Source organism: Polistes canadensis, unplaced genomic scaffold, assembly GCF_001313835.1.
Source record: "Polistes canadensis isolate GaletaPanama2010 unplaced genomic scaffold, ASM131383v1 scaffold_266, whole genome shotgun sequence".
NCBI lineage: Eukaryota > Metazoa > Arthropoda > Insecta > Hymenoptera > Vespidae > Polistes > Polistes canadensis.
Window position 1 is genome coordinate 110,397 of NW_014569813.1, and position 15,359 is coordinate 125,755.

The following is a 15,359-nucleotide window of genomic DNA, read 5'->3' on the forward strand; positions in this document are numbered from 1 at the left end:
CTTTTCAAAAAAATTGCAAAGATGCACAATTTGCAGCATTGCATTCTCTGACATTTTCTGAACCTTTGCAAATCGATTTATAATTTAAAAAGGTATTCTACGTGTAAACAAAAGAATGTACTTCAATTTAGTATAAGTTTTATCTAAATCTATTAACTTTTAGTATAAAAAATATTTACCAAACCTTTTCCAAAAAATTGCAAAGATGCACAATTTACAGCATTGCATTCTCTGACATTTCCTGAACTTCACATGCTAAATTAAATTAAACTTATGACTGTAATAAAAAGGATGTTATATTGACTTATGAACATAACTATCAAGTTGCTGAGGAAGTCTCAAATAGAGACGAAACGTTCAACGGATAAATATAGTGTTCATCTTAATTAAACCCGTCCAAAAAACAACTTCCCTAAGAGTAAACTTAGTAATAATATTGACTAATATTATATTATCTTGATGAAGCATTGATATTTGATTTTATGATTTATATAAATTATCTTTTCTCATTTTTACAGTATTGTTAGTTAATATTTTAGTAGTCATTTGTGTATTGATACACTAAAAAAAGCAATTAAGCAAATGTCTGTCTAACTAAGCCCCAAGCTTATTGAATAAATGATCTTATATATATTCATAAAGTTCATGTATAAAAATTACAGCAAATTTATTACTTTAGACTATATATTTTTTGATGATTCTTAATATGTATTAATGATTATGTGAATATATATTTATTAATTTGAATGTATATTGTATAATAAAATAATTACCTACTAACAGGCATAGTTATTGATAATCATAAAATCTATCAAATACTTTTAACATATTGAAGTATTTTTATTATATTTAGAAATATTTGTTTATATTTTAGAAAAAATTATAATTGATTATAATTGAAGAGTAAAGTTTTTATAAAAATTTAAAGATTAACAATAAAATTTATAATTGCATTATATTAGCCAAATATTTCTATATAACATTATTTTTATTAGAATTTTATATACAAAAAGTATTAAAATACATGAAATTTAGGGATTTATCTATTATCTATTACATTTAATACTGTTTGTCAGTGTATTTTAATAAATTGGCATGCTTAAGCTCTTCATATTCTCGTTTATCGAAATTCTATTTTTAAAAAATTAATACATGGACTATATTATTATTTAAAATTTATATTTTCATTTACTACTGTGCAAATAATAAGTCATAAGAAATGAAATACCTGGTAGACTAGAAACAATCCATTGCATTATATTTGTTCGGTGGAGATTCATGCATGGTATTTAATGAGTCATTGTATTAATATATTAAAACATTTTTTTGTAGAAAAACCCTCTAAAAAGTTTGAATGTAACGAATTTTTCCAGTCTATCTTGTATATATATAAGGCACATTAGTTCTTAATATTTAATTTTTATATCTAATTGATGAATGTTTATATATCTAATTATTTTATGATAGTCATTACAGTCTTAATTGGATTTATATATTATTAAATTATGCCTTTGTTAGATATCTATTAATACGTGATCATAATTTTTTATAGCATATAAAAATGTGATTAACATGACGCACATTGTAGGTTTTATTATAAACCTTATTTTCAGTTACTGTTTAAAATTGATACTTCAGGGCACATTAACAAAAACATTTTATAAATATTTTTTAAAGTCATTATCTAAATTTAAAAGCTCGTTTACGCACCAAAAGTACCAATTTTCAATCCATGCTTGGATACAGGTACATATGACCTGCTGTCTCAGTAAAAACTGAGAAGCGGAAGGTACTATTTTCATTAACAGCACATGATCAATAAACATTTTTTTTTTCAGGTATAGATACGTAGTTGTAAATATGTTTATAATATAAGAGATCAAACATTATACTATCTTAATTATATTTATATATATGTGTTTGCATCTGTGCAATTTTTACCTTCAAACTGTACAAAATTGTCTATTTATATGTGGTTATGATACTAATAAGTATTAGATTCTTGTTTTTAAAAAACGTCATGTAATAATACTTATCTTGATCATACCTTATTTGTACATTTTTGTACTTTTTCACTTAATAATAAATTTAAAATACTACCACACTTTTGTTTGATTCATAATTTTGATTCAACATTTATGGCAGCATTACTTTTATATTAGCTAAATATTTTGATTTTGAAAAAAATACTTTGTTAGATAACATTTTTTTATATATATATATTAAATTATTTAATTATACTATATTTTTTATCAAAATTGTGTCTGGCAACTTTGTCAATGTAAAGTTTTGGGGAAATAAGCAGAAGGCAAAATTTGTTTGTCCGACAGACCAGCTCTTCTTAACCCACCTTGTAATGCCACATTTGAACCTTTTGTTTTGGTTCCATTCGAAGATATGCATGGATTATTACTTTCTACAATAGCTGGTACAGATGACATACCTGGCATATTCCCTGGTAATTTATTTAGAGTATTAATGCGATCCATTGGTGTACTGGTACTAGAAATTTGTCCAGCCTTGTTAATAGAAGACAAACCCATTGTACTATCTCCTACTCCCATGGATCTGGCAGTTGTACGAGTAGTTTGATTAATATTTGGATTTTGAACTATTGGATTTTTTAATGGCAACCCTGATAATGTAGTAGGTGCTATAGTGCCAGGTGCAGGTGTTCGTGTTTCAAATCTATTTGCATATAATTTGTTTGATCTTGGTAAAGTTAATTGTACAGATGATGGAATAGTAACTGGAGCTGGAGTAGTAGTGCTCTGAAGTGGTGATTGATTGTCAGCTAAACGACGATTCAACCAATTGATTACTGTAATCAAATATACACAAATTTAATGAAATAGTAATAATGAATTATTGTAGAATATTATATTTATAAAAATAAAAAGAAAGTTACTATATACATTTACCATTATCGTTATTTTTGATTACTTTGTCTTTTTCTTCCAATTGATTTTGTAATACTTTTGCTTGTTCTTTTAAGAGTTCTATTTCTACTTTCGCCTCTTTAATATCTTTATTTACAATTTCCATTTTACTTTCCAATTGACCAACTTCCTTTTGTTTACTATCTAATAATCTTTCTTGTTCCAATGCTATACTTGTTCTCAGTTTTAATTTAGATTTAGTAGAAGCTAATTCATTTTGTAATTTTGTTAATATTTCATTAGCTTTTACTAACTCGTCGCTTAAACTTCTCAAAGAATTTTGTTTGCGTTGTAATTGGCCTTCCTTATCAGCTAAAAGTTCCTCCAATTGTTGTTTTTGTTCTTTCGCTGTTTTTAACATTTCCATATGTTTATTAATAATTACACCCTTATCTTTTAATTCTTGATCAAGTACAGCTACTTTCGTACGTAAACCATTAACGGCTTTATCTTTTTCGTGAAAATCTATATCTAATTTTGAATTTTGTTTCTTTAAAAGTGCTAATTCTTTTTGGGCAAGATTTAATTCTTTTTCAATATTCTGTAATTGTTTACTCTGCTCTTTGTTAGTGGCTTCAAGATATGACAATTTATCCTTATAACTCATATTTTGTGTACGCAATTCAGCAAGTTCAGCATGTAATTGTTTTAAAGTTTCTGTATGTCTAAGTTCTAACTCCATTTTGTCTTTGTCGCTTTGACGTTGCCATTCTAGCCTTGCCTGAGCAAATCTATTATATAAATTATCAATAATATACAATTTATAAAAAAAGTTTAATGTATATAAAATAGAAAACATGAAAATCAAATGAGAATTAAATATATCTACCTGTCCTTTTCGATACTTATTTGCTGAGTAGAATTAATTTGAATTTGACTTTTTTCTGCTAAATATCTTTGTTCTAATTGATCTAATTCTTTAGTTTTAGATTCAAATTTAATAGTCAAGTCATTCAATCGCGTTTCTAAACCAACTACATCTCTATTCTTTTGTAAAACATTTTCTTTTAATTGTTTTATTTTCATAGCCATATGAGTTCTCAAATCAAAATCGTTAGCAGGAGATATGAATAAACTTAAATGGCATAGATGTTTAAAATTATTAGTTTCAACCAGTTTGAATGTCCATTCTCCATTTTCTTCTGCTAATAGCAAAAGAAATTTGGGTGGTGCTTTTGACACATTGGAACCAGGTACATTGCATTGTTCTAATAAACATATTAATTGAGTTGCAAAATTGTCAAAGTCAACTAATAAACCTTGTTGAGCTTTCAGTACTTTAAAATCTTCCTCAGCAATAAACAAAGAATATAAAAAGCAAGGATCATCATCGTCTGACAATAAAACACATAAACTCTGAAATAAAATGATTGGCATTTGGTAATATTTGTAGGAATTTAAATCATTACCATGATTTATATAATAATAACAGTTTGATAACAAGTTGTCCTATACGAAAACATATTAATGTGGAAAAGAGTGTGTTAAGTATTAATATTTAATAAGTAGAATCTGTGTGGGAATTTTGACAAATAGTAAAAGGGTTATTTGTAGAAAATAAATGATACCTTACGACAAACAGGACTAAGACCAGCATGAGTTTCAACGTTCACCCTAAGTTCACGTTGTCTTTCTTCTTTATGTTGAGGTTTTATATAAACCTTTTGCACTTTAGTATACAGCACTTCGACATTGTTCAATTGGAGTCCAGAATCAGTACTCGTACCGCTGCCTCCTATACTGTTCAAATAATTCATCCTTCACCAGCACTATTGAAAAACATTTGTAAATCTCGAGTAATTGATTAATTTCAATGATAATATTAAATAATTCGAGTTTCGATTCATCTGTTTGAAAACTTTTAAATATCTTTAGATACAAGAGAACGAAGTTTCAAATTATACATCAAAAATCGACGCACGCGTAATACTGGTGGTGCCATCTAAACAACACGCGCCGTAACTATTCTTTTTCCCCCTCCACTTTCCTTCATCCCTCTTTTTTGTTTATCTTATTTAATTTTATTTTTTATTACATTTTATACTATTATTTATATATAATAATTTATATCACACTTATACGATACGACTAGTTAAGGAAATGTTCTATGTGGTTTAATATTTGTGTTGATAATTATGTGACAATATTACATTAATATGACAAGATTACATTGACAACATGTGTCAAAAAATTGAAAATATTATATTTGTAATGTATTTTATATATCACAATTATTTATATTATAATATGAATCATAAAATGTCAATTATGTTTAGTTTTATAATTTAGGCCACTGTGTTATAATTTAGTTGCATTTAGTTGCAATAAATGCAGTGATTAATTTTTTGTCTCTCCAGTCAGATTAATTTAGAAGTGATATTGTATTTTGATAGGTTTATGTTTTATTTGTATATTGTTATGTTGTATGTTGTATTCTTATTATTATGTGTAAGATTTTCATTTAGATAATTTCAAAGTAGTAATAATTTGTATAACGATTAATATATATTTTTATATTTTATTTATTTTCATTCTAATGTACAGTAATAATAACTGAACAATATTATGAACTTAATATTCATTAGTATTAAAGAAACATATTGATATACAGCATAATAATAAATTATGGTTAATAACATACATGTCACTTCTGGTAAGACGGGATAGTTTTTAATATAATTAGATATAAATTATTATCGTTATTAAGCTCGCTTTTTTTGGCCGTCAGTTGAATGAATTTTCGTGCGACCACCACAATCGCACGAAAATTGCTTGACGATATAAGTTTATTTTTATGTTGTAGTTTACGCTTTTTTTATTTATTTTTATTATTTTTTCTTCTCCTATTAGCGTTCCATAATATGCATATAGTAATTATATGTATTTAATAAAATAATTGATTGATCACAATTTAATATTTTTATAATTAACAATTTACCTTATTGATTGCCTAGTTTTTTCATTATAAGTTGCCTACTTTTTTCCTCGAAAGAATCCTACATTTTTCAGATATTAATTCATAATTATTTCCGTTTTACCTTCTATAATACATGCTATTATATTACTGAAAAATTTAAGATTCTCTTGAGAAATGTAGTATATATATATACAAATATTTTACTCAGGTTCATTCAAGCGTAGGCGTGCAAAGTCTTCAAAAACAATATTATCATCGTCATCGTTTGCATAGCAAGAATTTTCATAGCGAGCCCTATCGATGCTCTTGCTCTTTTTCATCATGGCCTTTTCTTTTTCAACAGATCCTTTGGCAGCAGACAAAAATAATAGATTTGAAAATTCATATAGTTAAAATTATAAATAAAGTCTATCTATATAATTGAAAAGTTTTTCTCTTTACCAGGAGTAGGATGCATTAATTTAAATGGAACATCCGTAATCAGTTCACCTCCCAAAGTGCCGCAGTTTAATTTTACTCTTACAGAATAAGAAATAACAATGCCCATTGCTTCCGCAGGGCATTTACCTTCTTGCACCATGGTTGAAGATGCAAGATTTACATCATCATCCTTATGATATATGAAAATTAAAGATCAGTAAATCGTTTCAATAAAAGATGTAATTTTATAACATTTATTATACTTGCAGTACCTTAAGGTGTCCATCAAGAGCAATACCACGGCGATCCTTGTTGCTGCTAGCCAAGGGTACAAGATAGAATTGTTTCGTGAAAGATGCACCAGGAGTAATTGGGCAACCTTCGCGAGTTTCTAAGCTAGCAACATGTCGTGAGAATTGAGCATTGACCATAGTAACTTCGCAGTGTTGCACCACAAAGAGCTGCAGCAGTCACAATGTTATATTTAATTATATTTCTTCATAAAGGAATTATTTTTAGCATATATTATGTGCATCAATATAATGTACCTTAATATTTTTCACTGCTTTTCTAGAATTATTTGTAATTATAACATTAGCTGCCACCTTTTCTCCGTGGTAGTAAATTTCCTTGTCGAGTGTAACTTCTAAATTAAGTTTGCCCTGAGAGAAAGTGAATCCTTTTGATACAAGAGAGCTCGGAAGTCTGCGTCCTCGTGTTGGTGGTGCATATTGCAGTTTCTTAATAGTCAATGCTACGGATGATCTCTTATGGCCCTATAAACGACATTAATATTGTTCTTTTTTTCTCTATATGAACTTTTATTAAGTTTAAGCTTTCCATTATTCCTTGCTCTTTTTGCTTAGATTACCTTGTCTTCTTCGTTTTCACCAACATAAATTTTAACAGTATAGTCAACACCCAATGGTTTGCCCTGATCGTCATCTCCAGGTTGAAGAGTAACGGAGCTTGGAGAGTTCTGAGGGAACTGGAAGATGAATGGATAGGCATTTGGTCCGAGACGTTTCAATAATCTTTCTTGAATTTCAGTCGTTTCCTGCTTTTCCTTTTTGAAAGGAACTATTTGATCTCGACAAAGAACCAATTCTTTGCTGAATTTGACACCCATTACTTCATCTTCCTCTCGACCAAAGCGGTAGGTTGTAGTTACCTTAATAATAATAGCGAGTATTTTGTTGTGAATTATTTTGTATATTGTATGAGAGGCAATTTTAGGAAATACATCTATTCATGCCAACCTGTCCGTAAACCTTTCGTCCCTGGAGGTAATCATTTTCCACGACAATGATGCCATCGATAGGATCCACATGATCTAGATGATCAATGAAATCTCGTTTGCCCAGGTAAACAGTGACCTTGCCTGTTAGTACATAGGTGTATGGTACTCATTATATTAGAAGAATAAATTTGTTAAACAGTTTTTTAATTTAGAAAAATGATTTCTTTGTAATGAATATAATTTTTTGCATTTATATATATGTGTTATAACACTTACCATTAGGCGTGGTCTTTTTGAATACCTTTATGGCTACGACGAAAGCCAAAAACAAGATAGGGAACATTTGGCACTTTTTTTCTACTCAAGCTGCTTAGTGAAGGTTTGTGTCCAAACCAGAAGTGACAATTCCAAACGCCTCGGTGGTGCCTTCATATACCCTTTACCAGGGGCTTCACAACTTGAAGCCATATTACTAATTACATTATTTCATTATATAATTTACTTAATAAGATTTATAATGCACATCTAGTTATAACTTTGTTACGTCTTTTGTATCATATTCAGTAATTCAGATGCTTTGCTGTTAGAAGAATGATGGTACATTAGTATCATAAGTGAAAGATTTGTCTCATATATTTTCTGTGCTATAATAGTTTTATTTTATAGTTTTTTATACGTGCTTCATAATAATGTGTTTTAATTGTAATAACATCTACGAATGATGACATTATTTCTCTCAATTTCATGATTAATAAATTTTTATATAGAACAATGAGAGGTTTTACAAAACCAGACTTAGTATCTCATATTACATTCTATTATAAGAATAGGAGATGGTATATAAAGAAAAATTTTTACAGGGAACAAAAAAAATTTTAAAGAATACTAAGAAATCTTTATTTCGTATTGTTATTATTATCGTCATCATTATTCACAATGGTTTGTACGATCTGACAATGTATGTATTGTTACAGCTCGTTATATTCTTATTACAAATAAAGAGTGTTTATACTAGATAAAGATATAGGCATATGTAAAAAGAAATTGACTACATATATTAAAGAAAAGATCATATTTTGATTTGAAATAGTATTTTAGCTATATAGTATCGCATAACCATTTCAATAATCAACCTTTTCATACATTTTAATAATGCTCCATTAAAATCGTACAATTTTACATAATAATTTTACATGATAATCTTAATGCTAACAAATATATATGTTTTGTTCACGTGGAACTCTTGTACATACTAAAAACAAAAAGAAGAAAAAAGAAAAAAGGCATACCAAACAAAAAAGAAGAAAATTCAAAATAACATTATAACATTTAATTTAAAAAAATTATATTTTTATCGAAACTCATTCGATTTTGTGAAGACAACAAAAGACATTTTAATACATTTCAATCTTCTCCTTGTACACTTTGCTTTGTATTAGCGATTTCCTTTAGTCATGGATAATATTACAATAATGACACATGATTTACAAATTTGTAGTATACAAGCATTAATTATTGCATTTCTTAAGGAAAATATCTGAGACGCTGTAGCATTATAACTGTACACTAACAAAGAACTATCACATGAATGTTCTAGGCTATTGTAAAGTACAGTACTTCAAGCCTCGTATAAGATATTAATTTCAACAGCATCAGCTCTTATATAAGAACATTCTCGCAATACAGTTCCCTGATACCACCATAACTTTATTTATGTGACAGTACAAATATTGTTAGTTCAATAGTATACATTGTAAATTTTTTTTTAAGTCTGGCTGTTATTCAGTGTGAGTCTACTAAACTTACTTTACTATATTCTTCTTCCTTCTTCAAGGTTTTTGTATTTTTTATTTTTTTTTGTATTTTATTTATTTTTTTATTTTTAAAGTAAACTATACTGGGTTTGTCTAAAGATAATTTTTCGAATGAGGTGGCACAGCGTATTCAGCTTAAACTTGAAGCAAAATTTGTTTCACACAGTACAAATCTATAAATGGATAAAGAACCTTTATTATAAATCAAATTATGAAGAGGTAAAGGAATTACATAAATTATAAATTTCGTATATCAGCATAATTAATTCTTATCTCTAAGAAAAAAACTAAAATTAAAAAAAACAAAAAATAATAAGGATTTATATAATAATTAAATAAAAAGTTTATAAGAGCAAATCTCACATAATATTCATCAAAGAAATGTGTCCTTATAAATAACAATCTTCTTTTAGGATAGATCTGAAATTGAACATTATATCAAATATACAGATATCAATTGTGAACAATAAACGCAATAAAAACAATTGTTACATACAACTTGGCGCAGCTGCAGATTCAAATCTTTTCTGTATCTGATCATAGGTGAATTTAACAAAAGCATCATACTGCTCTGAAAGCTTCATGTTTAAAATCTGATCATATTCCTCTCGAATTTGTGTTTCTTGTTCCTTAAGCATCCGCTCGCAAATCAAGCCAACCTAATAAAATTATTAACAATGGACAGAAACAATAAATACTATAAATAGTATGCAAGTAATATAGTAACGATATATTGTTCATTTTTAAGTAATATTAATAAAATATTGTATACTTTTTTTGTATACCTGTCTAAATGTAAAAAGAGGCTTTTCTTTTCCGCTATGAGTGTAAGAATTTGAAGCACAAGCAGATGGGCTTGACGGACTGGAAGGACTTTCCATATCTGAAGAATCTCCATTGTTTACTTGAGGATTAAAATATAATTGCTTGCGTCGGTGCAGTCTACGAATCTCTTCTCTGATATTGGCAGCCATTTTTTCTATTTAGAAGAAAATATACATTATCATTTTCTTTTCACTTATTGTTAGTGAATGTTTAATTAAACAGGTATTCATACACACACAAATTTGTGTTTGTTATATAGTGATGTAATCTTACAACGTTCGTGGGTATTTATTTATTTGTATGTATAAATATATATATATATATACACATATATTTTTATACTAGTTTGTTCAGATGTTCAACCAGATTGTCATATTTTTAATAATTAACGAAACTTTTTATTTGACTCGTAGTCAAATCCAATAAATAAAATTCAAAGCATTAAGTCCGTTAATTTTACTTATCCCATCATATGCGCGCATGCGCGTGAGCGTTAATTCCAGTAGCCACTGTCATATATAAAAAAATAAAATTCTATAAAAAAAAAATAAATAAAAGAACATATAAAAGTTCATATTATTATATATAAATTATTAGGGTATATATTTTACGAATGCTATTAAATTTCATATCGGACGAATGATCAATTCGACCTGCGAATAAAAACGATTAGGGAACAAAAAAAAAAAGAAATTAAGAATCATTAAAAAGTCTATTATCATACTAAAAACCGAGTATAATGTCTTACAAAGTAATGAGTTCGAAAGAAAATTACGAAAAAAAATTAAAAGAAAGGAAGATAAATTGAAAAAAATTGATCACGCATAGACGTTCTTCTGAAGAATCCTGTCCCCCACCCTTCTTTCTAGTAGTAGTATAGTTGTGGTGGTGGTGGTGGCGGCCATACAATAGAATAACAGGGAAGCATAGGACTTTTGAAATCATAATGAGAAAACATGTTACAACCACTCGTACTTGTTACCGTATCGTAAAGTAAGGTAGAAAAAAAAATGGCCGTAAGCTATAATAATTACCAGGAGTTAGTTTGTGAGTAACCTCGCCAAAGGGCGAGGGATTTTGCGGTCCCGGATTGTTCTGCGTCGATGTACCGGGCGAAACGCACATAGGGACGCATCTTCGTCGCTTGCTAGGACGACCATGACTGTGCACCGGGTCGAACTCCAAGGATCTCTTTAGAGTAGCGCAGGCCATTTCTTTCGTTCGGCCGTTTCTCGTGCGCGTCGACTGACACCCAGATTATACCGGATTAGCCCCCCTTCGGCTGACAACGAATACAATTGAAAAGACCGCACGATCACCGTTACCTGTACAACGCCCCAAAATATGATTCTAGCTTCTAACCCGTCTATTTTACTCAGCGCCGAATTAATTTTCGTCGATTTTTCAATATGAAATCTAGGTTGCACCAAAACAAACACTGCGGTGAAACAATATGGCTGGTCAGCACGACTCCTCGACTAAGAACGATCATGGAACGAGTGCTTCGAGCATCGACGCACCATCTTTGTTATTCGTAATGCTCGCATTCCAGGCACCCCTAAGTCCGATTCTCATGATGACTAAGGCATATTTAAGAAAATATAAGTGCGCCTTTAAGCTTGTAAAATACCTTCCATTGCCGAGTAAACACTTTCTGATTGGTTGGATCATGTCTATGGTCCGATTTCCATCGAGGTAATCTTACCTTTTTATTTATCAATTTTCTATGTTATTTATTTTGGTTTTTTTTTATATATTATTTTTTCTATTCTTATATTTAGTGAATTATTTTTGTAATCAGGTGTATATATGTACAAACAATTCAGAATATTTACGATTTAAAGTCAATAAGCAATATTCTCATTGAACTATTTGTTACATTTATTTCAATTTGTAGTACGAAAAAAAAGATTTATTTATAAATAAAAGGTGACAGAAAGTAATGAATTAAATACCTTAAGTCTATTATTATACTATTCCATTTTCTTAGAAATTTGAAAAATACTTTATAGAAATTCGGATTGCACAATTGCATTACATAATAGTTACAATTTATCATAGTCAGTGGTTTTCATACTTTTTGTTGTATGTTGCATTCTAGATGAATTCGACCAATGACTTGCAATTATGTAGTATATATATATATATATATATAGGGAATATTTATTAACCAACTCTGCAGTCAGTTGAAAGGATTAATGTCTGGTGTTCTATTCTCTGTTTACGATTTTTATTAAATTAATATACAACTAGTTTCTTACTTTCTATAGTACTTAGAAAATCAAAGAAAATATAATGTCAAGCCCAGTGATAATTTCTGCTGCTACCAGACATACAGCCACGGTAATTATCAATCATATGTGTATATATATATATAGTGGAATTTTTACTATCTGATGATCTAGCATTTAAAAGTTCTATTCATGCTCCACTATTAATACGTTTTATTATCTGAATACTATTTTTACACTGTATTGGTTGTGTCATTTACCATCAAAACAAATAATCGAGACATAGTATACCCTTTGTACATTTTCATTTTTATTTATATTACTAATTATTATTATATTATTTGTTCTAAATAAACGTTTAAAATCATGATACAAATTACTGTTCTACTATACCAAAAATATCTTCATCTGAACAGTTAGTTCAAACACTGGAGCTTTTATTTTATATATATTAATATATAAATTATTATTTTTTTCTGTGATTATATCTACTAACAATCATAGTGAAATGAATATTTAATTTATTACAGAGAGTACTCTGTGTTAAATTAATATATTTTTAAAGAATTTATAAAATGATAAATTTCGTAGAATAAATAGAAATATTATTGTTCCAGCTTATATTCTTCCATGGCTTAGGTGATACAGGGTAAGTTATTATTTAAGATTTATCTGTAATTTTATATATATTTAGTAAAAGTATTAAATAATAATAACTTTCTACTTTACAGAAATGGTTGGGCCAGTCCTATAGCAGCTATAAGACAATCTCATGTCAAAGTTATTTGTCCAACAGCGTATGTTACAATATTATACCAATATTAAATTAATATTAAAATGATTAAACGAGAAAATTTAACATTTATATATTATTTTTGTAGACCAACAATGCCAGTTACTCTTAATGCAGGCTTTAGAATGCCATCTTGGTAAGTAAATTTAATAAACATTATAAAGATGTATTTTAAATCGCCATATTTAAAAGGATAATATACAGAATGAATCAACTAACGTTGTTACCACCTGTATAATAATTTTATATAGTTAAGTAGCATTTAATTAACAGGTTCGATTTACGATCTCTGGATCCTACTGGTCCAGAAGATGAAGAGGGTATACGTAAAGCTGCGGAATATGTTCGTAGTTTAATTGCACAAGAAGTTGCTGCAGGTATATCAACAAAAAATATTGTCCTAGGAGGATTTAGTCAAGGCGGAGCTTTAGCTATGTATAGTGCACTTACACACCCAGAACCTTTAGCTGGTATAGTAGCTTTGTCAACTTGGCTTCCTTTACATCAAAAGTTTCCAGCAGTAAGTTTTATTTCAAATCTTAATAATATTTTACTAATTCTCTAATTTTGACTTTACTATTATTACTATGGTTGTTATTATTTTATTCCCTTGTAAGGAAGCATTAGCAAACAATAATACACCGTTATTACAATGTCATGGAGATTGCGATCCTATAGTGCCATATAAATGGGGTCAAATGACTGCATCGTTTCTTAAACAATTTATGTCACAGACAGAATTTAAAACATACAGGGGAATGATGCATACATCCTCTGAAGAGGTAACATATTTATTTTTCAGATATGTATAATTATTATTTCTTTTCTTTTTTTGTTTATTCTGTTTATATTCTTTTAAATTTCTAATTCCCATTTTTTTTCCTCTTTTCTTCTATTTTCATTTTATAGAAAACATGTTATTAATATATAATTTTACAACCATTTTTCCAGGAAATGCGAGATGTGAAAAAATTCCTTAGCACAGTCTTGAAGCCATAATAAATTACGTTAAGCACACTTACATTTTAAGAATGAGTCCGATTGATATATTGTTTAATCAATAATTAAATTGATTAATTTTGATTTATCTCTGGCGACAGAAAAAAGTAGATACAATTTATTTATTTTTAAAGGAAGTACAATCACTAAAACATTTCTTAGTGTATTATATTTATTCTTAAAATAATTAGAGTTTCAATTAGTCTCTTTACATTTTCGTTAACAAATATTATTGAAAAATTGAAATTTCAATTCCTTTTAACATGTTGTAGCTATTCAAATTGATTTGAAAATTTTTATTTAATTTCAGAATAACACTTGTATTGAATAATGCATTTTTTTAATATTATGTTATTAACATATAGTACACATTAATAATTTATCAGCTTTCTTCACTCTTTAATCTAAGCCAACTAAAGATTAAAAAAAAAAGGAATGCAGAAGTGGCTTTTATAGGTATTATTAAAAATAATAAATTGTAGAACCAAAAATTATGAGTACTTTAGATCTAGAATTATTTATTATTAGTGTACAGAGTATCAAAGAAAGGAATTAAAAACTGTATTTATCAGTTGTCTTTATAATCTCCGATCTCAAAAAGCACTTAAGTTATAGTTTTCAGGACAGATATTTTAAATATTTTTATTATTACACTATATTACTCCAAAATAAAGCTTCCATATTTTTTTTTCTGTTCGTTATTAGGTAAAGTACTTCCATTGAGTTAATTTTATTTTAGAATTGTAAGTCATATAATATCTTTGCGTATGTACTATCTATTTATATAGAATGCATAATAAGATAATTAGGAATATTTATGATTGCATTTATGTCTGGGTAATTATACTTGAAAGTTATTTGGTCATTAAACTGAAAATAATTATTAGTTGAAATAAAATTAATACCTTAAGTCTCTTACATATTCTTATTATCAATTATTATACACAATATGAAATATAAAAGTTTATTATTAGGCTAAACTTGGATTTAATTTCAAACTATATTTATAAACAATGACCGAATTAAATGGACATTGGATAATTTATATTACCTATGCGCAACACAAATTTCTTACAAGATAAAAGTTAATTATTTGAAGAGACATTTTTTTAACATATTACAACATATTATCTATCATTATACTTGTTACGATATTAGTAATAATGTCATGCAGAACATAA

At 27.9% G+C, this 15,359-nt stretch overlaps 4 protein-coding genes and 1 long non-coding RNA gene across 5 annotated transcripts; 1 reads left to right on the forward strand and 4 right to left on the reverse strand.

Annotated features, from left to right (window-relative positions):
• Positions 1 to 1,040: 1,040 nt before the first annotated feature.
• Positions 1,041 to 4,914, reverse strand: LOC106790864 (spindle assembly abnormal protein 6 homolog). Its single transcript, XM_014756081.1, has 4 exons — positions 4,508 to 4,914; positions 3,769 to 4,295; positions 2,922 to 3,670; positions 1,041 to 2,821 (listed from the first exon to the last, which is right to left on the reverse strand). Exons 1-4 carry the CDS (start codon positions 4,694 to 4,696, stop codon positions 2,277 to 2,279), a joined length of 2,010 nt encoding a protein of 669 aa, XP_014611567.1. The 5' UTR covers positions 4,697 to 4,914; the 3' UTR covers positions 1,041 to 2,276.
• Positions 4,915 to 5,505: 591 nt separating this feature from the next.
• On the reverse strand, positions 5,506 to 7,930 carry LOC106790865 (arrestin homolog). The gene is made up of 7 exons (XM_014756084.1): positions 7,793 to 7,930; positions 7,536 to 7,657; positions 7,148 to 7,447; positions 6,825 to 7,052; positions 6,549 to 6,737; positions 6,298 to 6,466; positions 5,506 to 6,202 (listed from the first exon to the last, which is right to left on the reverse strand). The coding sequence occupies exons 1-7, from the start codon at positions 7,857 to 7,859 to the stop codon at positions 6,057 to 6,059; spliced, it is 1,221 nt and encodes a 406-aa protein (XP_014611570.1). The 5' UTR covers positions 7,860 to 7,930; the 3' UTR covers positions 5,506 to 6,056.
• Positions 7,931 to 8,739: 809 nt separating this feature from the next.
• LOC106790866 (akirin-2) lies at positions 8,740 to 11,705 on the reverse strand. The gene is made up of 5 exons (XM_014756085.1): positions 11,190 to 11,705; positions 10,116 to 10,309; positions 9,827 to 9,989; positions 9,694 to 9,750; positions 8,740 to 9,503 (listed from the first exon to the last, which is right to left on the reverse strand). The coding sequence occupies exons 1-4, from the start codon at positions 11,365 to 11,367 to the stop codon at positions 9,740 to 9,742; spliced, it is 546 nt and encodes a 181-aa protein (XP_014611571.1). The 5' UTR covers positions 11,368 to 11,705; the 3' UTR covers positions 8,740 to 9,503; positions 9,694 to 9,739.
• On the reverse strand, positions 10,392 to 11,182 carry LOC106790867. Its single transcript, XR_001382130.1, has 2 exons — positions 10,978 to 11,182; positions 10,392 to 10,664 (listed from the first exon to the last, which is right to left on the reverse strand). It is a non-coding gene; the product is annotated as an uncharacterized LOC106790867 (long non-coding RNA).
• A 588-nt stretch (positions 11,706 to 12,293) lies between the features above and the next one.
• On the forward strand, positions 12,294 to 14,739 carry LOC106790863 (acyl-protein thioesterase 1). Its single transcript, XM_014756080.1, has 7 exons — positions 12,294 to 12,498; positions 13,004 to 13,035; positions 13,118 to 13,183; positions 13,268 to 13,315; positions 13,453 to 13,699; positions 13,797 to 13,961; positions 14,131 to 14,739. Exons 1-7 carry the CDS (start codon positions 12,451 to 12,453, stop codon positions 14,176 to 14,178), a joined length of 654 nt encoding a protein of 217 aa, XP_014611566.1. The 5' UTR covers positions 12,294 to 12,450; the 3' UTR covers positions 14,179 to 14,739.
• Positions 14,740 to 15,359: the final 620 nt, after the last annotated feature.

Bases quoted from the DNA above. Each gene is read 5' to 3' on its own strand.
- LOC106790865 (XM_014756084.1), bottom strand. From the start codon at position 7,859: ATGTTCCCTATCTTGTTTTTGGCTTTCGTCGTAGCCATAAAGGTATTC. The intron at 7,658-7,792 runs GTAAGTGTTATA...ATGTACTAACAG, and splicing joins CAAAAAGACCACGCCTAATG to GCAAGGTCACTGTTTACCTG. The intron at 7,448-7,535 runs GTTGGCATGAAT...ATTATTATTAAG, and splicing joins GACGAAAGGTTTACGGACAG to GTAACTACAACCTACCGCTT.
- LOC106790864 (XM_014756081.1), bottom strand. From the start codon at position 4,696: ATGAATTATTTGAACAGTATAGGAGGCAGCGGTACGAGTACTGATTCT. The intron at 4,296-4,507 runs GTATCATTTATT...ATTTTATTTCAG, and splicing joins TTAGTCCTGTTTGTCGTAAG to AGTTTATGTGTTTTATTGTC. The intron at 2,822-2,921 runs GTAAATGTATAT...ATTTGATTACAG, and splicing joins AATCAAAAATAACGATAATG to TAATCAATTGGTTGAATCGT.
- LOC106790866 (XM_014756085.1), bottom strand. From the start codon at position 11,367: ATGGCCTGCGCTACTCTAAAGAGATCCTTGGAGTTCGACCCGGTGCAC. The intron at 10,310-11,189 runs GTAATTATTATA...TCTTCTAAATAG, and splicing joins TACTCACAAACTAACTCCTG to AAAAAATGGCTGCCAATATC. The intron at 9,990-10,115 runs GTATACAAAAAA...TAATTTTATTAG, and splicing joins CTCTTTTTACATTTAGACAG to GTTGGCTTGATTTGCGAGCG.
- LOC106790863 (XM_014756080.1), top strand. From the start codon at position 12,451: ATGTCAAGCCCAGTGATAATTTCTGCTGCTACCAGACATACAGCCACG. The intron at 13,036-13,117 runs GTAAGTTATTAT...TCTACTTTACAG, and splicing joins CATGGCTTAGGTGATACAGG to AAATGGTTGGGCCAGTCCTA. The intron at 13,700-13,796 runs GTAAGTTTTATT...TTCCCTTGTAAG, and splicing joins TACATCAAAAGTTTCCAGCA to GAAGCATTAGCAAACAATAA.